The sequence below is a fragment of the Scyliorhinus canicula genome, chromosome 9 (assembly GCF_902713615.1).
Source record: "Scyliorhinus canicula chromosome 9, sScyCan1.1, whole genome shotgun sequence".
Taxonomy (NCBI): domain Eukaryota; kingdom Metazoa; phylum Chordata; class Chondrichthyes; order Carcharhiniformes; family Scyliorhinidae; genus Scyliorhinus; species Scyliorhinus canicula.
In genome coordinates this window covers 99,077,151-99,100,588 of record NC_052154.1, presented here as the reverse complement: position 1 = coordinate 99,100,588, position 23,438 = coordinate 99,077,151, and the positions used below count along the sequence as shown (strand labels likewise).

Sequence of the window (23,438 nt, the reverse complement as noted above, 5' to 3'; positions counted from 1 at the left end):
AAAATACACAGAGACAGCCAAGGTCAGCATGACCTGAGAACTGGGTGACTCTGAGAGTCTAGATAAGGCTTGTTCGTCATGAACCTAGAAGCAGTCTCAATACATAACAAGCTGAACAACTGTCTCTTCCTGTTCGTAAACAAATTTGTCCCTTTCTTAAAACAAAGACAAGATAATGATATGAAACTCCAGTCCCCTAAAGGTCAGCAAGGTGACGCCATTGTAACGATTATTACTTATGTTTTACTTTCGATCAAATTCCTGACCAAGTTGTATTCATGTTATCTTGATCCTATAATGTATAACATATCGCCTTATTTTTCTGTAATATCGCAGACTTGGGACGAACTCAGCAGTTTGTATTTGACTGCCTTCCGACTTCAAAAGTCTCAGCCATTACTGCTAGCAGTCAGTTCTAATTCAGAAATAAAGTTCAGTTTTGCTTACCTAATGAATCATGTTTGTATTTCTCTATCACAGTCAAGAAACGGGGAAAATATTGAATACGACACACGTGCGAGCAGCACAGCATTCTAAAATGTTTCTCAGTAATGGCGGTGTCTTTTTAGAGGAGAGCAGTGCGGTTGCCACCCCTTTTCCAAAAAGGCGGGAAACTTCGAAAAAAGGGCAGGAAAATTCCTACAGCTCCTCGTACACTAGCAAACATGTTCAAGATCATGACAAAGCATTTCTGTGTAAAAGATGTGGTCAAAGGTACAAATTAAGGCAGTATCCAGCATTTGGCAAGATTTGTTACAGGTGCAAAGGAAAAAAATCACTTTGCTCAGAATTGTTACTCGAAGTTCAACCCTACATCAGTCAACACAGTGGAAGACACAGGGGATTCTCTGATTGCCAACGCCAAAATCGTGTTCAGCGATTGGCCGGAGAATCCGTTTTTACGGTGAAAGAGGGGGCGGTGCCGTTTTTCGGATGCCCTGCCCCCTCAAAATCGCTGAGTACGCCTCACGCCATTGGGACAGCCTCATGACGAAGGGCTGACTTACGATAGTGTCGGCCGTGTGTCCTCTCAGTTTTCGGGGGCCTCGCGCTGCCACAGTCGAGGCGGGGGAGGGGAGACGTTCTGCTGGCCGAGTGGGGTGCTTCGGCAGGGGCTGGGGGGACTGGTGGGGGTTTGGTCCGGGGGTGCCGAGGCGGGGTTACAGGGGAATACTATCTGGCAGGGCAGGTCCAGGCCAGGGGCTATACGTGGCGCGGCTGCTAGCCCCCCACCAGGCAGGGCACCGCCGACATTTAAATTGTAAAACTAGACACTTCCTCTGAATGCAGCCTCAAAGTCAGAGAATCCAGCCCACAGTCTCCAGTGATGAAACATCATTGTTTGTTGAAGTAATAACAGAGAAGAATAATTTTTTGGAGACATCAAAAAATTCTCCAGCACTTAAAAAAATCCAAACTGATACTCCATTGAAAATAAATGCGGTTGATGAGGACAAATGGCTGCTACCACTTGAAGTGAACGGTACAGTGGTCCAATTGAAGTTAGACACTGGTGCCCAAGCCAATTTAATCTATATGACTGATTTAAAATCAAAAAATTCAGCCAATTAGAAGAAATCACAAAATATCTCTAAGAGACTATAATGGGACAAGCATTAAATGTTATGGTGCTTGTGACCTGAGTGTGGTGGTGAAGAACACAGTTTATTCCGTCCCATTCCGTATTGTATCTGAGGTCTTGGATTCATTATTAGGTGATCAGTCCTGCGAAGAATTAGGTCCAGTGCAGTTGGTACATAGCATCCACAACGGATTGGATCAACACTCCAATGATTCTGAGAACGTTATCAGCAAATTCAGCGATGTGTTCACTGATTTTAGTGCACTACCATTCGCCAACAAGATACAATTTAAAGTAGTAAATTTAAATTATCTAAAGCACTGATACAAACTATTAGTAATGAAATTGCTGAAGACGTCGATCTGCATGTCAATCTCATTTCTATCCTACCAACTGTATCAGATACAAAATCACAAGTTATCAAGAAGAAAGAAGAACCTACCAATGGGGTAAATTCCATGTTATGTGTGAAACGAGAAAATTGTGATCCTTGTACAGGCATGGATCCCAACGATCTTAACAAAAAAAGTGTACATATTGTAAAACAATCATTACATAAAGCAATGGGCAGCCAATCTGATCCATGTCTTGCGAAATCACGTTTCAAAGCATTACCATTGTCACATGGTAGATTGCCAGCAGAGTTACTCATGAATAGAAGGTTGCGTACCACACTTCCATACTTGGAAAAGAAGAAGGAGAATGCTGTGGTGCTGCAGGAAATGTAAAACATTAAAGCAAAACAAAAGCAGTTCTATGATAGAGTGTCTAGACCTTTACCACCTCTGAGTAGTGATGACAAAGAATAAAGAACAACAAAAAGTATAGCATCGGAACAGGCCCCTCAGCCCTCCAAGCTTGTGCCGATCACGGGGCGGGATTCTCCGACCCCCTGCCGGGTCAGAGAATCGCCGGGGGGGGGCGCCGTGAATCCTACCCCGCCGGCCCAATGCCGGCTGCCGGTTTTTCGGCGGGGTCGGAAATCGCATTGCGCCAGTCGGGGGCCGTTGGCAGTGGCCCCTCCCGCCGATTCTCCGGCCCGCAGTGGGCCGAGTGGCCACCGTACCAGCGGGACCTGGCTCTGCGGGTGGCCCTCACGGTGGCCTGGCCCGCGTGCGGGCCTGTGCGGTGGGGGCACTCTTTCCCTCCGCGCTGGCCGGTGTATCAGTCCACCATGGCCGGTGCAGAGAAGAACCCCCCCCTGCGCATGCACTGGGATGATGCCAGCACACACTCCAGCACATGCGCAACTTGCGCCGGCCGGCGGAGGCCCTTCGGTGCCGGTTGGAGCGGCGCCAAGCCCTTTGGCGCCAGCTGGCACTGTGCCAACCCTGCCGGCACCGGCCTAGCCCCTGAAGGTACAGAGGATTCCGCACCTTCCGGGCGGCCTGACGCCAGAGTGGTTCACGCCACTCCTCGGCGCCGGTACGGCCCGCCCCGCCGGGTAGAGGAGAATCCCGCCCATGATGTCTTAACTAAAAAGAAGCCTTCTGCCCTTACTCGGTCCATATCCCTCCATTTCCTCCCTATTCATCTATCCATCCAGATGCCTCTTAAATGTTGTTAATGTGCCTGCTTCCATCACATCCTCTGGCAGCACGTTTAAGGAACCCACCACTCGCTGCGTGAAGAACTCACCCTTTAACTTTCCACCTCTTACCTTGAACCTGTGCCCACTTGTAATTGACACTTCCGCCCTTTCGTAAAAGCCTTTGACTATTCACCCTGTCTATGCCTCTCATAATTTTGTAGACTTCTGTCAGGTCTCCCCTCATTCTCCGGCTTTTCAGTGAAAACAATCCTGGATTATTCAACCTCTCCTCATAGCCAACATCCTCGAGACCAGGCAACATCCTGGTGAACCTTCTTTGCACTCTGTCCAAAGCATCCACAACCTTCTGATAATATGGTGACGCAGTGCTCCAAATGCAGCCTAACCAAGGTTTTATATAGCTGCAACATGATTTCCTAACTCTTGTACTCAATACCCCAACTGCTGAATGCAAGCATGCCATCTGCCTTCTTAACATTTTGCGAATAGAAGATTCAGGCAATTGGTCGAGAAAAGCCATTGTACTTAAAGAAGTAGCACCTCGTTTCTACAATGTACAGACAGAGGAAGGGCTAGTTTTGAGAAGAAATCTTTGCGCACTTAAAAAAAAGAGAAGATTTTCACAACAATGTGATGGGTGACGAATCTACGTCAGAGTCAAAGTCAGCTGCAGTGTCTGATAGTTCAGCAGTTCCTGAGCTTGAGAATGTCATGGAGAATGTTGAGGGTTGGATTCTCTGATTCTGGGGCTATGTCCCCGCACCGGCATGGGAATGGTGGTGTTTTACACCAGAAAAACTGCAGTAAAATGGCCACCGATTCCCCTTTTTGCTGCCAGAGAATTGCCGGGTCCGTGGCCGCGGCCGTGCTATGCTACATGTCGGCGGCCGATCGCAGACCCGGCCCGCGAAATAGTCCCCCCCTTCAGCCGGCTCATGTGTGCCACCCCCACACAGTGCCTCCAGTCCCTGATAAAGTCCCACGGATCAGCCCTCCCCCGACTGCGGCAGCACTGGACTGAGTCCGCAGCCGCGACGCCGAGTTCCTGTCAGGTGAGACCACACACGACCCAAGCTGACGGGAACTCGGCCGGTTGGGGGCAGAACATCGGGGGGGGGGTGGGGGGGCGGGCATCAGGCAATGGCCTGGGGCCCTCGATACATGGCGCGACGTACTCTGCAAGTATGCCGCTTTGGAGGGGGTGGAGCATTGCGAAAGCAGCACCGCCCCCGATTTCATCGGAAACTTGGATTCTCCGGCTGGTCGCCGAACGCTATTCGGCGTCGGCGACTGGAGAATCCAGCCCTGAATCTACAAGTTCTGAGCTGCAAGGTCAAACTTTGAGCACATCAACCAGAATCAGAAGAAAACGTGATTGACACAGTTTGTACATTTGGACTCTTTGTACATACTATTCTTGATGTTTTTGTGTATGTGAAATATATAGATATATTTGTTCAAACAGTTTTTTAAATTTCAAAGAAAAAAATTTATACTGTTAGACTCACAGGCTAATGATAGCACATGTAAATATACTAATGAAAATGTATTAATTTATTCCGTAAAAGTATATCATAGTTGAGTTGTAATTCATCAACAGACCACTAGGGATCTCATTAGTATATAAGTGAATGTTAGAGTAAGGTGACCGGAGACTGACTAGGAAGCTAGGAGAGAGGTTGCTGGTGCATGTTAATACTGTTATTCATCTGTTATTTTGTATTTATTTGACCAACAGTTAATGTTAATAAATCATTCGTAGCTTTCACCACAAATGTTCTTGTAATATAAATCACGCCATCCAACAAGACCATTACAATGAGATAAAATCAGAGCAAGGTCACAGATAGACCCGAGTTAAAACCAGAGCCAGTTCATAGATAGACCCAAGTTAAAATCATAGCGAAATCACAGAAAAATCCGAATTAAAACCAGAACAAGGGCAGCACAGCGACACAGTGGTTGGCACTGCTACCTATGGCGCGGAGGGCCCGGGTTTGATCCCGGCCCCGTGTCACTGTCCATGTGGAGTTTGCACATTTTCCCTGTGTCTGTGTGGGTTTCCCCGCCCCCCCCCCCCAACCCAAAGATGTGCAGGTTAGAAACAGCTTCTTCCCCACAGCTACAAGACTCCTCAATGACTCCCCCTGAGACTTATCTGTTCCCTGTAAGAACACTATTCATGATGCCCTATGCTGCTCTTGCTCATGTACTTGCTTTGTTTGGCCCCTTGTTCGCACTGTAGCCAATCACTGTTTGTGGATGTACCATGTGTCAATGTAATCTGTTGATTGTTCTTTTTGTCTACTATGTATTCTGGGCAGCACGGTAGCATTGTGGATAGCATAATTGCGTCACAGCTCCAGGGTCCCAGGTTCGATTCCGGCTTGGGTCATTGTCTGTGCGGAGTCTGCACATCCTCCCCGTGTGTGCGTGGGTTTCCTCCGGGTGCTCCGGTTTCCTCCCACAGTCCAAAGATGTGCAGGTTAGGTGGATTGGCCATGATAAATTGCCCTTAGTGTCCAAAATTGCCCTTAGTGATGGGTGGGGTTATGGGGATAGGGTGGAGGTGTTGACCTTGGGTAGGGTGGTCTTTCCAAGAGGGGGTGCAGACTCGATGGGCCGAATGGCCTCCTTCTGCACTGTAATTCTATGATGTAATTCTATGATGTATTGTGTACATTCCCTTAGCCGCAGAACAATACTTTTCACTGCACTTCGGTACATGTGACAATAAATCAAATCAAATCAAATCAAATAAGTGGATTGACTCCACTAAATTGCCTCCTAATTGGAAAAAACTTAATTGGAAAAAACATAATTGGATATTCTGAATTCAGATAAATAAATAAATAAAACCAGAACAAAGTCAGAGATAGACCCGAGTTGAACCCAGAGCAATATCACAGATCGACCCGAGTTAAAACTAGAGTAAAATCAGAAATAGTCCGGACATAAAACCAGAGCGAAATCACTGATAGTCCCAAGTTACAACCAGAGCAAAATGACAGATAGATCCGAGTTAAACCCAGAGCAAACTCACAGATAACCTGAGTTGAAACCAGAGCAAAAGAGAGAAAGATCCAAGTTAAATCCACATCAAAATCACTGATAGACCCACGTTAAGGCCAGAGCAAAATTACAGATTGACCCGAGGCCTGTTTAGGGGCACAAAGGGCACATTGTATTCTTCTCTTTGAAGTTTAGGTATTTTTTGAGTGATCGGTTAGCTGAGGTCTGCATAAAAGACAGACAGAAAGCGCACTCAGTAAGGTTGCGCTTTTCAAGGAGACACATCCGGAGTGAGGCTCATCCAGAGTGGGAAGTTGGAACTTGGTAATTTGGTGCAGTGAGGTAATTCAGTGCAGAGTGGGAGAAGGTACTTTTTCTCTACTGTTTTGTTCTCTCTCTTTCATCTGGCCTGTAACTTTTAATCTGCAGGGAGAGAACCAGAGAGCATCTGAGACCCTGGGTGAGTTCTCCCAGTGAGCCAGAGAAGACACAGCCAGAGTGAGGCACAACCAAGAGTGAGTTTGGGAATTTGAAGCGAGGTGGGAATTCGAAGCTGGGTGGGGAGGAGGTGCTTTTTAACCCTGGTAAGTGACTGGTAAGTAGTTTTTCTTTTCATTGTCTAATTTATTTATTTTTATTTTGAAATTGTAGTTGTATAAGTTTACCTAAGGTTTAAGACATGACAGGAGATCCCAGACCCTTGTCATGCTCCTCGTGTGCGATGTGGGAGCTCAGCGACATGTCCACTGTCCCTGGCTCTTTCACGTGCAAGAAGTGTGTTCAGTTGCAGCTCCTGTTAGACCGATTGACGGCTCTGGAGCTGCGGATGGACTCACTTTGGAGCATCCGCGATGCTGAGGAGGTCGTGGATAGCACGTTTAGCGAGTTGGTCACACCGCAGGTAAAAGTTACTGAGGGAGATAGCGAATGGGTGACCAAAAGACAGAGCAAGAGTAGGAAGGCAGTGCAGGTGTCCCCTGCGGTCATCTCCCTGCAAAACAGATATACCGCTTTGGATACTGTTGGGGGAGATGGCTCACCAGGGGAAGGCAGCAGCAAGGTTCATGACACCGTGGCTGGCTCTGCTGCACAGCAGGGCAGCAAGAAAAATGGCAGGGCTATAGTGATAGGGGACTCCATCATAAGGGGAATAGACAGGCGGTTCTGTGGACGCAATCGAGACTCTAGGATGGTATGGTGCCTCCCTGGTGCAAGGGTCAAGGATGTCTCGGAGCGGCTGCAGGACATTCTGGGGGGAGAGGGTGAACAGCCAGCTGTCGTGGTGCACATAGGCTCCAACGATATAGGTAAAAAAACGGGATGAGGTCTTACAAGCGGAATTCAGGGAGTTAGGAGTTAAACTAAAAAGTAGGACCTCAAAGGTAGTAATCTCAGGATTGCTGCCAGTGCCACGAGCTAGTCAGAGTAGGAATGTCAGGATAGTAGGATGAATGCGTGGCTCGAGAGATGGTGCAAGAGAGAGGGATTCAAATTCCTGGGGCATTGGGACCGGTTCTGGGAAAGGTGGGACCTGTACAAACCGGACGGTCTGCACCTGGGCAGGGCTGGAACTGATGTCCTAGGGGTGTTTGCTAGAGCTGTTGGGGAGGGTTTAAACTAATGTGGCAGGGGGATGGGAACCAATGCAGGAAGTTGGAAGGTAGTAAAACAGGGACAGGAGCAAAAGGAAGTAAGGGGGAAAATGCAAGGCAGAGAAGACATAGTCAAAAATCAAAAAGGGCGACAGTACAAGGTACAGTGACTGAGGGGAGCTCAGTGAATAGGCCCAGTAATACTAAAAGGAATAAAACTGGAGATGTTAAGATTCAAAACAGAGGTAAAAAAAACAACATAAGTGTACTTTACCTGAATGCTCGTAGTATTCGGAATAAAGTAAATGAGTTGATGGCACAAATCATCGTGAATGACTATGATTTTGTGGCCATTACTGAAATATGGTTAAAGGATGGTCACGACTGGGAGTTAAATATCGGAAGGTATCAAACTATTCGGAAGGACAGAGTGGATGGTAGGGGAGGTGGTGTTGCTCTGTTATTTAAGGATGACATCCGGGCAATAGTAAGGGATGACATCGGTGCTATGGAGGATAAGGTTGAATCCATTTGGGTGGAAATCAGGAATAGTAAGGCGAAAAAGTCACTGATAGGAGTAGTCTATCGAACACCAAATAGTAACGATATGGTGGGGCAGGCAATAAACAAAGAAATAACTGATGCATGTAGAAATGGGACAGCAGTTATCATGGGGGATTTTAATCTACATGTCGATTGGTTTAACCAGGTCAGTCAAGGCAACCTTGAGGAGGAGTTTATAGAATGTATCTGCGATAGTTTCCTAGAACAGTATGTAATGGAACCTACGAGGGAACAAGCGGTCCTAGATCTTGTCCTGTGTAATGAGACAGGATTGATTCATGATCTCATAGTTAGGGATCCTCTCGGAAGGAGCAATCACAATATGGTGGAATTTAAAATACAGATGGAGGGTGAGAAAGTAAAATCAAATACTACTGTTTTGTGTTTAAACAAAGGAGATTACAATGGGATGAGAGAAGAACTAGCTAAGGTAGACTGGGAGCAAAGACTTTATGGTGGAACAGTTGAGGAACAGTGGAGAACCTTCCAAGCGATTTTTCACAGTCCTCAGCAAAGGTTTATACCAACAAAAAGGAAGGACGGTAGAAAGAGGGAAAATCGACCGTGGATATCTAAGGAAATAAGGGAGAGTATCAAATTGAAGGAAAAAGCATATAAAGTGGCAAAGATTGGTGGGAGACTAGAGGACTGGGAAATCTTTAGGAGGCAACAGAAAGCTACTAAAAAAGCTATAAAGAAGAGTAAGATAGAGTATAAGAGTAAACTTGCTCAGAAAATAAAAAAAGACAGTAAAAGTTTTTACAAATGTATAAAACAAAAAAGAGTGGCTAAGGTAAGTATTGGTCCTTTAGAGGATGAGAAGGGAGTTGTAATAATGGGAGATGAGGAAATGGCTGAGGAACTGAACAGGTTTTTTGGGTCGGTCTTCACAGTGGAAGACACAAATAACATGCCAGCGACTGATAGAAATGAGGCTATGACAGGTGAGGACCTTGAGAGGATTGTTATCACTAAGGAGGTCGTGATGAGCATGCTAATGGGGCTAAAGGTAGACAAGTCTCCTGGCCCTGATGGAATGCATCCCAGAGTGCTAAAAGTCCCGGTGGATTGTAAATTAGCAAACGTGACACCACTGTTTAAAAAAGGAGGTGGCAGAGAGCGGGAAATTATAGGCCAGTGAGCTTAACTTCGGTAGTAGGGAAGATGCTGGAATCTATCATCAAGGAAGAAATAGCGAGGCATCTGGATAGAAATTGTCCCATTCGGCAGACGCAGCATGGGTTCATAAAGGGCAGGTCGTGCCTAACTAATTTAGTGGAATTGTTTGAGGACATTACCAGTGCAGTAGGTAACGGGGAGCCAATGGATGTGGTATATCTGGATTTCCAGAAAGCCTTTGACAAGGTGCCACACAAAAGGTTGCTGCATCAGATAAAGATGCATGGCATTAAGGGTAAAGTAGTAGCATGGATAGAGGATTGGTTAATTAATAGAAAGCAAAGAGTGGGGATTAATGGGTGTTTCTCTGGTTGGCAATCAGTAGCTAGTGGTGTCCCTCAGGGATCCGTGTTGGGCCCACAATTGTTCACAATTTACATAGATGATTTGGAGTTGGGGACCAAGGGCAATGTGTCCAAGTTTGCAGATGACACTAAGATGAGTGGTAAAGCGAAAAGTGCAGAGGATACTGGAAGTCTGCAGAGGGATTTGGATAGGTTAAGTGAATGGGCTAGGGTCTGGCAGATGGAATACAATGTTGACAAATGTGAGGTTATCCATTTTGGTAGGAATAACAGCAAACGGGATTATTATTTAAACGATAAAATATTAAAGCATACCGCGGTGCAGAGAGACCTGGGTGTGCTAGTGCATGAGTCACAGAAAGTTGGTTTACAGGTGCAACAGGTGATTAAGAAGGCAAATGGAATTTTGTCCTTCATTGCTAGAGGGATGGAGTTTAAGACTAGAGAGGTTATGCTGCAATTGTATAAGGTGTTAGTGAGGCCACACCTGGAGTATTGTGTTCAGTTTTGGTCTCCTTACTTGAGAAAGGACGTACTGGCACTGGAGGGTGCGCAGAGGAGATTCACTAGGTTAATCCCAGAGCTGAACGGGTTGGATTATGAGGAGAGGTTGAGTAGACTGGGACTGTACTCGTTGGAATTTAGAAGGATGAGGGGGATCTTATAGAAACATTTAAAATTATGAAGGGAATAGATAGGATAGATGCGGGCAGGTTGTTTCCGCTGGCGGGTGAAAGCAGAACTAGGGGACATAGCCTCAAAATAAGGGGAAGTAGATTTAGGACTTAGTTTAGGAGGAACTTCTTCACCCAAAAGGTTGTGAATCTATGGAATTCCTTGCCCAGTGAAGCAGTTGAGGCTCCTTCATTAAATGTTTTTAAGGTAAAGATAGATAGTTTTTTGAAGAAAAAAGTGATTAAGGGTTATGGTGTTCGGGCCGGAAAGTGGAGCTGAGTCCACAAAAGATCAGCCATGATCTCATTGAATGGTGGAGCAGGCTCGAGGGGCCAGATGGCCTACTCCTGCTCCTAGTTCTTATGTTCTTATAACCAAAGCAAGATTACAGATAAACACCAGCTAAAATCAGAGCCAATTCATACAGACCCAAGTTGAAACAACAGCAAAATGAGTTAAACCCAGTGACAAATCACAGATAGACCTAGTTAAACCCAGAGACAAAATTACACATAGAACCGAGGTAAAATCAGAGCAAAGTCAGAGATAGACCTGAGCTAAACCCAGAGACAAAATTACAGATCGACCCGAATTAAAACCAGAGCAAAATGAGAACTGCTCCAGGAGCAAAACCAGAGATAGACCCAAGTTAAAACCAGACCAAAATCGCAGATGGACCCAAGTTAAAACAGAGCAAAATCAAAGTTCAAACTGGGGCTGCAGCAACTAGGAGGGAGGTCACCATTACTGGTTGTATTCCAATATCCACTGTCTGCAGGGGTGAAAAGTCGACATGTTAGCGTGGTGTGTAACCCCGTGCCCAACCAGGTCCAACGGGCTATACATTGGCCACAGTTGGCACTGCGGGCTCTGTTCCCGTACGTTCCCCCCCCCACCCCAAATCACCACGGGACCCATCGGTGGCTGGAACCGTGAGGGCCTCAGGCCCCCATCCCTTCTGACAGGGGTACCTGGTGCTGCCCTTGCCAGAAGTATACTCCTCGGGGCTACTACGGGCATTGCCCTTGGATGAGTCACATGATGCACTACTGGCAAGTGGCAGCCGGTTGGGGAGTGGCTGGCATGGCAAAGGGTGGGGGCTGGGGTGTAGGCGGTGGTGCGACCCATACGGCCGTTGTCACTCTGCAGAACTACGAGCCAAGGTGGGTGGTCAATAAGGTGCGCAGCGAGGTGGCTGCCTTGCAGATCTCGGCAATGGCGGTCCATGCCGGAACACCGGGTCCCGTGGGGGGCCCTAAGCCCGTCCCCTGGTCACCCACCACCCCCGCCAGCTCGGCCAGTGTTAGGACCGGCAGCCCACGGTAGCGCCTCTCCATGTCTGAGCTCCTCAGTCTTCCAACAAAAATTACACTTTTATCCCGATTTTTAACAGCACAAGTGAACCCCCGGTGGAGAATCACGGAGGCCCCGGAGAATACCGGGTCAGGCCTTGCCGTCGGGAATTTCCCCCAGTGGAGAATCGTGGAGGCTCCGGAGAATACCGGGTCAGGCCCGTGAATGATATGAACAAGAACAAAGAAAATTACAGCACAGGAACAGGCCCTTCGGCCCTCCCAGCCTGCGCCGATCCAGATCCTTTATCTAAACCTGTCTCCTATTTTCCAAGGTCTACTTCCCTCTGTTCCCGCCCATTCATATACCTGTCTAGATGCCTCTTAAATGATGCTATCGTGCCCGCCTCTACCACCTCCGCTGGTAAAGCGTTCCAGGCACCCACCACCCTCTGCGTAAAAAACTTTCCACGCACTTCTCCCTTAAACTTTCCCCCTCTCACCTTGAAATCGTGACCCCTTGTAACTGACACCCCCACTCTTGGGAAAAGATTGTTGCTATTCACCCTGTCCATACCTCTCATAATTTTGTAGACCTCAATCAGGTCCCCCCTCAACCTCCGTCTTTCCAATGAAAACAATCCTAATCTACTCAACTTTTCTTCATAGCTAACACCCTCCATACCAAGCAACATCCTGGTGAACCTCCTCTGCACCCTCTCCAAAGCATCCACATCCTTCTGGTAATGTGGCGACCAGAACTGCACGCAGTATTCCAAATGTGGCCGAACCAAAGTCCTATACAACTGTAACATGACCTGCCAACTCTTGTACTCAATACCCCGTCCGATGAAGGCAAGCATGCTGTATGCCTTCTTGACCACTCTAGCAACATGCGTTGCCACCTTCAGGGTACAATGGACCTGAACTCCCAGATCTCTCTGTACATCAATTTTCCCCAAGACCCTTCCATTGACCATATAGTCCGCTCTTGAATTTGATCTTCCAAAATGCATCACCTCGCATTTGCCTGGATTGAACTCCATCTGCCATTTATCTGCCCAACTCTCCAATCTATCTATATTCTGTTGTATTCTCTGACAGTCCTCCTCGCTATCTGCAACTCCACCAATCTTAGTATCATCTGCAAACTTGCTAATCAGACCACCTATACCTTCCTCCAGGGCATTTATGTAGATCACAAACAGCAGTGGTCCGAGCACGGATCCCTATGGAACACCACTAGTCACCCTTCTCCATTTTGAGACACTCCCTTCCACCACTACTCTCTGTCTCCTGTTGCCCAGCCAGTTCTTTATCCATCTAGCTAGTGCACCCTGAACCCCATACGACTTCACTTTTTCCATCAACCTGCCATGGGAAACCTTATCAAGCACCTTACTGAAGTCCATGTATATGACATCTACAGCCCTTCCCTCATCAATTAACTTTGTCACTTCCTCAAAGAATTCTATTAGGTTTGTAAGACATGACCTTCCTGCACAAAACCATGCTGCCTATCACTGATAAGTCTATTTTCTTCCAGATGTGAATAGATCCTATCCCTCAGTATCTTCTCCAACAGTTTGCCTACCACTGACGTCAAGCTCACAGGTCTATAATTCCCTGGATTATCCCTGCTACCCTTCTTAAACAAAGGGACAACATTAGCAATTCTCCAGTCCTCCGGGACCTCACCCATGCTCAAGGATGCTGCAAAGATATCTGTTAAGGCCCCAGCTATTTCGACCCTCGCTTCCCTCAGTAACCTGGGATAGATCCCATCCGGTCCTGGGGACTTGTCCACCTTAATGTCTTTTAGAATACCCAAAACTTCCCCCTTCCGTATGACAACTTGACCTAGAGTATTGAAACATCCATCCCTAGCCTCAACATCCATCTTGTCCCTCTCCTTTGTGAATACCGATGCAAAGTACTCATTAAGAATCTCATCCATTTCCTCTGAGTCCACGCATAAATTCCCTCTTTTGTCTTTGAGTGGGCCAATCCTTTCTCTAGTTACCCTCTTGCTCCTTACATACGAATAAAAGGCTTTGGGATTTTCCTTAACCCTGTTAGCCAAAGATATTTCATGACCCCTTTTAGCCCTCTTTATTGCGCGTTTGAGATTCGTCCTACTTTCCCGATATTCCTCCAAAGCTTCATCAATTTTGAGTTGCCTCGATCCTATGTATGCTTCCTTTTTCATCTTAGCTAGTCTCACAATTTCACCCGTCATCCATGGTTCCCTAATCTTGCCATTTCTATCTTTCATTTTCACAGGAACATGTCTGTCCTGCACTCTAATCAACCTTTCCTTAAAAGACTTCCACATTTCAAATGTGGATTTACCCTTAAACAGCTGCTCCCAATCCACATTCCCTAGCTCCTGCCGAATTTTGTTATACTCTGCCTTTCCCCAATTTAGTACTCTTCCTTTCGGACCACTCTTGTCCTTGTCCATGAGTATTCTAAAACTTACGGAATTGTGATCGCTATTCCCAAAGTAATCACCGACTGAAACATCAACCACCTGGCCGGGATCATTCCCCAATACCAGGTCCAGTATGGCCCCTTCCCGAGTTGGACTATTTACATACTGCTCTAAAAAACTCTCCTGGATGCTCCTTACAAACTCGAATGGCATTTACTGTACCTGCGGAGTGGAACGCATTGACGCTGCTGTCAAGGCACCAGAGAATTGCGATTTGGCGTGAACTCATTGTTCATATATTACGCCTCAAGACCGATTGTTCGGCCATTTCACTTTCCAGATTTCGGCATCAGCTGATGGAGAAACCCGCCCATTCAACTTCTTTGGCTTCATTTTTGTATTTGATTCCGCCTGTTCCCACTAGGGGGAAGAGTAATACTATCTTTGACTTTTACTTGGGTCACAACACCGTACAAATGTATCGAACACAGAAAGAGCATGAATGTAATATACTTTCATTACATTCGCATAACTATCAGATCTCAGGGGCTGGATTCTCCGAAACCCCGCTGGGTGGGAGAATCGCCGGGGGTCGGCATGAATCCCGCTCCCGCCATCCGCCCAATTCTCCCACCCCCAAAAACCAGCCCGGCGTGAGTCGCGCAGCCTGCCTCGGAGAATGGCGGAGTTCGGCACGACTCAATCGGTGCCAGGGCCGCCCAAATTCTCCGGTCCACGATGGGCCGAAGTCCCGCCCGCCTGTAGCTGGTCCCGCCGGCGTAAATTAGAGTAGGTCCCTTACTGGCGGAACCTGGCGGCGCGGACGGGCTCCAGAGTTCCTGGGGGGGTCGCGGGGTCATCTGGCCCCAGGAGGTGCCCCCACGATGGCCTGGCCCACAGTCGGGGCCCACCGATCCACGGGCGGACCTGTGCCGTGGGGGCACTCTATTTCTCCGCATCGGCCGCTGTGGTCCTCTGCGATGGCCGATGCGAAGAACACTCCCGCACATGCGCGGGGATGACGCCAGCACGCGCTGGCGCTCCCGCGCATATGCTGACTTGCGCCTGCCGGCGGAGGTGCTTCGGCGCCGGTTGGCGTGGCGCCAAGTCCCTATCCCGCCAGCCGGCGGGGCGCAAACCACTCCGTGGTTATTGGGTTACGGGGATAGGGTGGAAATGAGGGCTTAAGTGGGTCGGTGCAGACTCGATGGGCCAAAAGGCCTCCTCTGCACTGTATGTTCTATGTACAGGTTTAAACATCCTGAGACGTATTCCAGACACTGAGACACCTGGCTGAGTTTTTACTTGTCTTTTCTACCAGTAGATGCACTTCACATAAGTGTACTCAAAGAGAAATGACTACTGATGCAAAGAAGGCAAATATTAGAAAGAGTGAAAAAGGTTTGACCAAAGAGCTGAGCTGGAGGTTACATTGATATAGAGAGGTAAATATGTGGAAAGATTGAACCTGAGTGTGAGAAATTTTAAACTGAGACATTGCCATACTTGGAGCTAATGTAGGTGAGTGAGCCCAGGGATAGTGGTGAATGGGTCTTAGTACACATTAAGGTATGAGCAGTAATTTTCTGGATGAGTTGATGTCTATGGAGGATGAAATATTGGACATAGTGAGGAGATGGTCAAACTGGGGGGTAATAAATACATGGTTTTAGAAACAATAATCCAAGAAAACATCAATTGGAGAGTTTTCAGTGAAGAAAGAAGAGTTAGTGTGGATTTATAAAAGGCAGAATTGAATTGAATTTTTTGGTTGAAGTAACAGAGAAGGTCAATGAAGGGAATGCTGTGGATGTTGTCTTATTGGATTTAAGAAAGTATTTGACAAAGTAGAACAAATATCTACCCTGCAATACCGTTCCTATATATGTTAGGGCAGCACAGTAGCCTTGTGGATAGCACAATTGCTTCACAGCTCCAGGGTCCCAGGTTCGATTCCGGCTTGGGTCACTGTCTGTGCGGAGTCTGCACGCCCTCCCCGTGTGTGCGTGGGTTTCCTCCGTGTGCTCCGGTTTCCTCCCACAGTCCAAAGATGTGCAGGTTAGGTGGATTGGCCATGATAAAATTGCCCTTAGTGTCCAAAATTGCCTTTAGTGTTGGGTGGGGTTACTGGGTTACGGGGATAGGGTGGAGGTGTTAACCTTGGGTAGGGTGCTCTTTCCAGGAGCCGGTGCAGACTCGATGGGCCGAATGGCCTCCTTCTGCACTGTAAATTCTATGATCTATGTTGGTATCAGCACTTTGTGTGATACTGTCGAGTTGATATTAGGAAACAAACTATTGTACAATCCAGCTTGGCTGCCAAGTGTTGCAGTAGTTGCCTTGTCTGTGCCTTAAGCTGAACCTCTACCCATCTGAAACTGGCACCATTGGCTGGGCTGCATCATAACATAACATCTTATGTCATGTGACTTCACAATGAAAACCATAACAACCCACAGGCAGCAGGGATTGGACAAAACACAGCACTGTGTTACCAAGTGTGCATTTGTATTTGAGAAAGTGACAAGGAGTGAGCTAGAAAACGGGTGTGTTTATATTTATTCACATCTGGAAGGAACACTGGAGAGGAGTGAAAACACTGCATAAAAGAACAACATTAACTATTAGAGAGAAAGAACAGTGAGAGAATAGTCACCCAACAGGAGAATTCATTCTGAGAGTGAGTGAAGAAAGGTCTTTAATCTTTTGCAGAAAGTCATTGATCAATCAGATCCTTCCAGTTGAAGAGTAGAGATTAGAGTACAGAGCAAAGATCAGGACCGATCTGCTTAGAATATATCAGACAGCTCAGGATTTTCATTCTGAAAGGATACATCCTTCAGGAAGAGTGCACAAATAATCTTTGTAAGTACTGAACTCAGCAGTTTTAGCTTTCCAAACTCAGGTTGTGGAAAGATTCCTAAGATGTACAGCAGTGTGGAATTATTCTCAGTTGCCCTGGTGAAGATGGCTGGAGAGGAAGATGAAAGTTGTCATCAAAAACTATCAAACACCCTCCATACATTGGGATGTCATCACCCAGAAACAGTGTTAAAGTGCTGCCATGACCATTTGTCCCAACGCACCATGCTGACAGTTCCACAGGGGGTTATAATATTGGAGAGTATGACAAAGATTATCAAAGACACTATCAATCAAATCAGCCCAGCACTAGCACAGAAAGTTATCTCTCTGGCTACACAGTGGATGACAACATTACCAGGAACACAAGCTGACAGCCAGGAAGCTGCATGCAATCTCCTTGTGGCCATGAGCTTCAGATTTATTAATCAAGTTGTTCAGTTGACAATGGAAAGTTTTAAACAAGGGAACCTTCCCCATTTGTACATGGTGAAGACCTTGAGCAAAATGTCAATGCAAAATGTCTCCGGCATGGTCCCTTTTCTTAAATCTATCATGGAAACCATGATCCCAGTTCTTATTGGAGTTAAAGAGGATGAGCTGAAGTCTGTGTTTGCTTCAGCAATGGGTAGCTTTAGCAAAAGCATCCTGAACTATATAGAGAATAAGGAGAAAGTCCCTGACCCTACAGTGACTAAAAATACCTTTGCTACTGAGATCAACATTGTCTACAGTCTATTGTTCAAAATGTGGCTCGAGAAGGAGCATTTGAAGTTCAACATCCCCACTGTGGAAGCTCTAGGTTACGTTAGTTCCCTGCTACCCAAGGACAGACTAGAGGAAGAGCTACCCAAGTTAATCCGAGGCCTCTTGTCTCTCTCCAAGAAACAAGGGGGACATTGTTCAATCACAGAGTGTCTGTGCAGGGTATTGGATATTGCCACGGAAATGAAATGTTTCAATCTGAAAGCACTGGTGGACAACGTGCTTAACCATCTCCACCAGCAGATTTGTCTTCCAGCGGACTTTAGTAACCAACTTTCTGTGAAGAACCACACTGAGACCCTTCGCTGTTTTACGGTACTGGCTCCGGTTTATGCAGACTCATTGGTTGACTTCCTCTTGACTAAGTTAGAAAATGTTGACCAACAAGTGAGAGTAGGAACTCTCACTGTACTGAGACACCTCATCAGCTCAGTCTCCTCGCACTTAGAGAGGAGGAAGGCTGAGATTGTGGCTGCAGTAAAACCAGTTCTCCTAGACAAGAGCACCAATCAGGAAAAGAAGATCATTGCCCAGGTAATTTGTGCTATGGCCCAGCAAGGTTACCTTGAGTCAGAAGGCGGAAAGGTAATGGTGGAATTTCTCATTCGGCAATGCGCTGCACCCATTCATTCAGGGAACCTGGCATCATCTGATCAACATCCAGATCAGGTTACAGATGAAGATGTAGTTACAGCATGTGAGACAGTGATGTTTATGATCACAAATACAATGAAGATGGAGGATATTCTCTGGCCATTCTTATTAGAGTGTGTCACAATGAGCCAGTATGCTAAAGCTTTAACAACAATCTGTAATTGTTTAACACAGTTGGGGAAAAGGAAATTGCAAGCTGGCAATGAAAGCTTTTCACTCCCTTCCAGTGAAGAAAGCAATCTCCCTACAGCCCAGGCATTGTTGGCCCGACTCCTCATTGTGTCCTGTTGTCCATATCAGGGAGGAGGCCAAGGAGCTGCTGCATTGAGGCTATTGCAAGTCCTAAGTTTCAATATCCACCCAGCCACAGTGACAAGTTGGGCAGAGGAGCTCCCATCATTAGCTGATCATTTACTGGCAAATTCAGAGGAGTCTCTGCTCCAACAAGAATGGGAGAAGAAGCTGTTGTTGCTCTTGTCCAGAACTCTGAATCACATTGACAACGGGGAATGGACAGCAAAACTGAGTGATGAAATGTGTAAACAGATCCAAACCAATCATCGCTCCCCACAAGAGAAAGGCTTTCTTTATCAATCTCTCGGGACAGCGCTCCATCATGTCCCCAGTAAGAACATAAAGCAAGAGCTTCACCAAATGTTACTAAGTGTGCAGCACAGTGAGAGTGTGGAGAGAGAGGGAATGGCTGCTGCCATTGGTTTCTGTGCCATGACCCACTTTGATGATACCCTCAGTATCCTGGAGGAGTTTACAAATTCCAATAGCTTAAAGAACACAAATAATTTCTTCAATATTCTGAGGGATAAGTCTGATGTTGATCTGGATAAAGTTAAGAGCACACTGGTTTTGTGTTATGGGAACATGGCCCTCTATTCACCTGAGGAACTAGTTCTATCCAGAATCGAGAACCATATCTTGCCAGCTGTGGCTAACCAATTTAGTGTAAGGGTGCAGGGGATAAAGGCCGAATCCAAGGATCTCACACTAAAGCTCAGCCTAATAAAGACTGTGACTCTGATTGCCAGATCCCTCCAATCAATCCACCAGAGAGTTCCCTTCACCTTCAGTGGAAAAAGGCAGCTTTTGATATACATGCAGGACCTTATTGGGGCTGAGCCACCAGAGCTACTGCTGAACCCTGTTCGACAATTAGCAATGTCCGCCTGCATGTATCTCGTTCAACTACGCACTGACTCAAACAAAGATGACACCTCACAATTAATTCAAATCTGCCTAACCAGTACTTTCAGCCTAATCCCTGCTGAATTGGACAAGGCCAAAGATACAGAGAGGAACACCAAAGAGACAGCCACACTTTATAAACAAACCATGACTGCCTTGCAAGAGCTTCTGAAGCAAATATTACTTCAGGATCTGTCCCCTGAAGGTCTTCAGGCCATATTCACGCAGGTAGAAGAGTGGATCGTGTCAACAAAGGATTATGAACGAGAGAGAGCCATGGGCACAATCTTCGAGCTGATGAAATGTTACTTGGAGACACTCGATGTTAAAAATGTAGTACCATTAAATAACATTGGGACTCTGATTGGACGATTGATGCCACGCTGTGTAGATCCGTCACCATCCATTGGGCAATTGGCCATGGACAGTTTGTATATTATCCTGTCGATTCAGTTCTCATATGAAGGCACCAATCAGAATCAACACAAAGAGCAGCTCGATGTTCTGAAAGCAGTCAGAGAAGAGTTTGTCAACATTGACAGCTCAGTCCTCTTTCAAACATGCAGTCAGATCACTGAGGTCATTTCAAATTGTTTGCCCCATGACCAGCTGAGCAATCTGCTCTTTGCCATCTTTAAAGGACTGACTGACCAACACACCAACTGTTCCAGTGCAGCCGCTGTCCTCCTGAAAACCATCATTAAGAGGCGTGGCAGTGAGCTTCGGGACCAGGTCTCTGAGATACTTGACCTGCTGAGAGTTCAATTACAGTCAGTTCCTTCAGAGGCTGTGAAATTTTCAGTTCTACGGAGTATTGCAATTCTAACTACGCACAATACGTCAACGGTTGTGTCCTGTCTCCTCACTTTCCCTGTTCCTTTGGATGAGTATGTCAGTGACATATGGAGAGCACTGGCAGAGGAGACAGAATGTTCTATGAATACAATGAGGGAGCTGCTGAATATATTGAACAAACAGATGCCAGTTGGGGAAAGGAGAACATATCCCATCACTGAGAACTTGAATCAATATTCAGCTCTTGAATCCCTGGCTGCTGTGTGTGCTCTGTATGAGATGATAACTACACCCGAGTCAAGTGAGACTGTCATCAAACTATTCCCCAATTATTCAGCACGCTGCTCGTCCATCACAGCTCTTCCATCAATGTTCGTCTGCCCAAGATTTTTGTTCCGCATCATGAATCAAAGCAGAGAGATTTCTCAGCTGAACCGCAGTCATTGAGCAGCAGAGATGTGTGTGTGAACTGTGTAGAGATGTTAATAGAGCTGCTGAATATGTCAAACAATAAACAGGTGGTGCATTTCATGCTGGAATGTGGAGGTTGGAATCAGATGATGGATTTACGCAAGTCACACAGAGGTGTTATTCTGCTGGCTAAAGCAATGGTCCGGTATGCTGGCCCTAGTCTGATTGAGATTGTAGTGCAACTCTCCGCTCTAATCCTCACAGTAGAAGAATGTCAGAAAGTCACTGTGGCTGCCTTCTTTGGAGAACTGTTAAAGTCTCCATTGACTTCACAGCTTCAGCTGACGGATACTCTGATGAACAGACTGCTCCGGTGTCTGTTTAATTCTTCTTCAGTAGTCCAGTTTCTCTGTGTTCGGGGCCTGAGTAACGTTACAACTGGAGCTCCTCACAGAATAGAAAGATATTCACGACCAGTACTTTGTGCAATGACTGGTCTGATGGAAACTGGAGAAAATGACAATGAGCTGCTCATGTTTGAGGTGTTGTTATGCCTCTCAAAGCATTTAGATCAGTTGAGACCAAATACTATCAGACCCTTTGTACTGAAAATCATCAGTGGGATCCAACCATTCTTTGAAGCTAAGTGTGATAAGGTGCAGGCTGAAGCATTTAGCGTGTTGGGGAGTTTAGCGAAGTGTGGATGCCGAGATCCCAGAACCTATTTTTACCAACAAATCCATTCACACCTGGTTTGTTTGTTGCTTCACCTGGGTGGAAAGAGCAAGGAAGTGTCTCGGTCATGTAACTCGACACTTGATTTGGTCATTCCCCTTATTGGCTCAGCTGAGGCATGCACAAAGATTGAGAAGCATTTAGGGGCGACTGCCCTGAACTACACAGAATTCCTCAGAGACATTTCAAAACAATTGATTAAAGATTTTCCTGATAGGATACACACATATGTTACAGACTGTGTATCTTTCTTCAACAACTCACAGGTGCAGATCCGAGCAAATGCCGTCACACTTTCAGCTTTCTTTTTCCAAAATCCAGAAGAAAGTTCAAAGCCCGCCCAAAGAATTAGGTGGTGGAAAAAATATAAATATTAAAGCTGAGACTGACCTTTTGTCTGAATTCAGCACAGGCCTTCCTCAGCCTCCTCTTCAACACAGACCCTGAACCTCCTCGACCTTCTCTTAAACACAGACCCTGATCCTCCTCGGCCTCTTCAACACAGACCCTGATCCTCCTCGGCCTCCTCTTCAACACAGACCCTGATCCTCCTCGACCTCCTCTTCAACACAGACCCTGATCCTCCTCGACCTCCTCTTCAACACAGACCCTGATCCTCCTTGACCTCTTCAACACAGACCCTCATCCTTCTTGACCTCTTCAAAACAGACCCTGATTCTTCTCGACCCCCTCTTCAACACAGACCCTGATCCTCCTCAAACTTCTCTTCAACACAGACTCTGATCCTCCTCAACCTCTTCAACACAGGTCCTGATCCTCCTCGACCTTCTCTTCAACACAGGCTCTGATCCTCCTCGACCTCTTCAACACAGAAATGATCCTCCTCGACCTCTTCAATCCAGACCCTGATCCTCCTCGACCTCCTCTTCAATACAGACCCTGATCCTCCTCGACCTTCTCTTCAATACAGACCCTGATCCTCTTTGACCTTCTCTTCAACACAGACCCTGAACCTCCTCGACCTTCTCTTCAACACAGACCCTGAACCTCCTCGACCTTCTCTTCAACACAGACCCTGATCCTCCTCGGCCTTCTCTTCAATACAGACCCTGATCCTCCTTGACGTCCCCTTGAAAACAGACCTGATCCTCCTCGATCTCCTCTTCAACACAGACTTTGTTCCTCCTTGACCTCCTCTTCAACACAGACCCTGAACCTCCTCGACCTCCTCTTCAACACAGACCCTGATCCTCCTCGGCCTCCTCTTCAACACAGACCCTGATCCTCCTCGGCCTCCTCTTCAACACAGGCCCTGATCCTCCTTGACGTCCCCTTGAAAACAGACCTGATCCTCCTCGAACTCCTCTTCAACACAGACCCTGATCCTCCTTGACCTCTTCAACACAGACCCTGATCCTCCTCGACCTCCTCTTCAACACAGACCCTGATCCTCCTCGAACTTCTCTTCAACACAGACCCTGATCCTCCTTGACCTCCTCTTCAACACAGACCCTCATCCTCCCTTCAACACAGACCCTGATCCTACTCCAAATTCTCTACTTGCAATGAATTGTTGATTGCTGCTAAATTACGTTTTGTAATTTTATCATAAATAAACTGAAATCCTGTTGTTCCTTTCTAGTTACTGGTAAACTTCAAACTGTGCAATGCTAAATTCTGATGTAGAGACAAATTCTATCCTCAGTCTATCAGGATGCTATTTGATTTTCAAACAGTTCTATTCTTTAACACACAGCGTATCTTAGAACAGATTGACTGCACACACTACTGTCTGGTCAGAACCTGACCCTGTCCTGGTGATTGGGACAACACTATTCTTTCTGTCCTGGTACTATATGGATTGATTG

At 46.6% G+C, this 23,438-nt stretch overlaps 1 protein-coding gene across 1 annotated transcript; it reads left to right on the top strand.

Moving 5' to 3' along the window:
• Positions 1-16,714: 16,714 nt before the first annotated feature.
• Positions 16,715-23,211, top strand: LOC119971575 (maestro heat-like repeat-containing protein family member 1). The gene is given in 2 exon segments (XM_038807328.1): positions 16,715-20,782; positions 20,785-23,211. Coding segments are annotated over 2 exon segments (4,872 nt in total). The 5' UTR covers positions 16,715-17,112; the 3' UTR covers positions 21,987-23,211.
• The last annotated feature ends 227 nt before the right edge of the window (positions 23,212-23,438 follow it).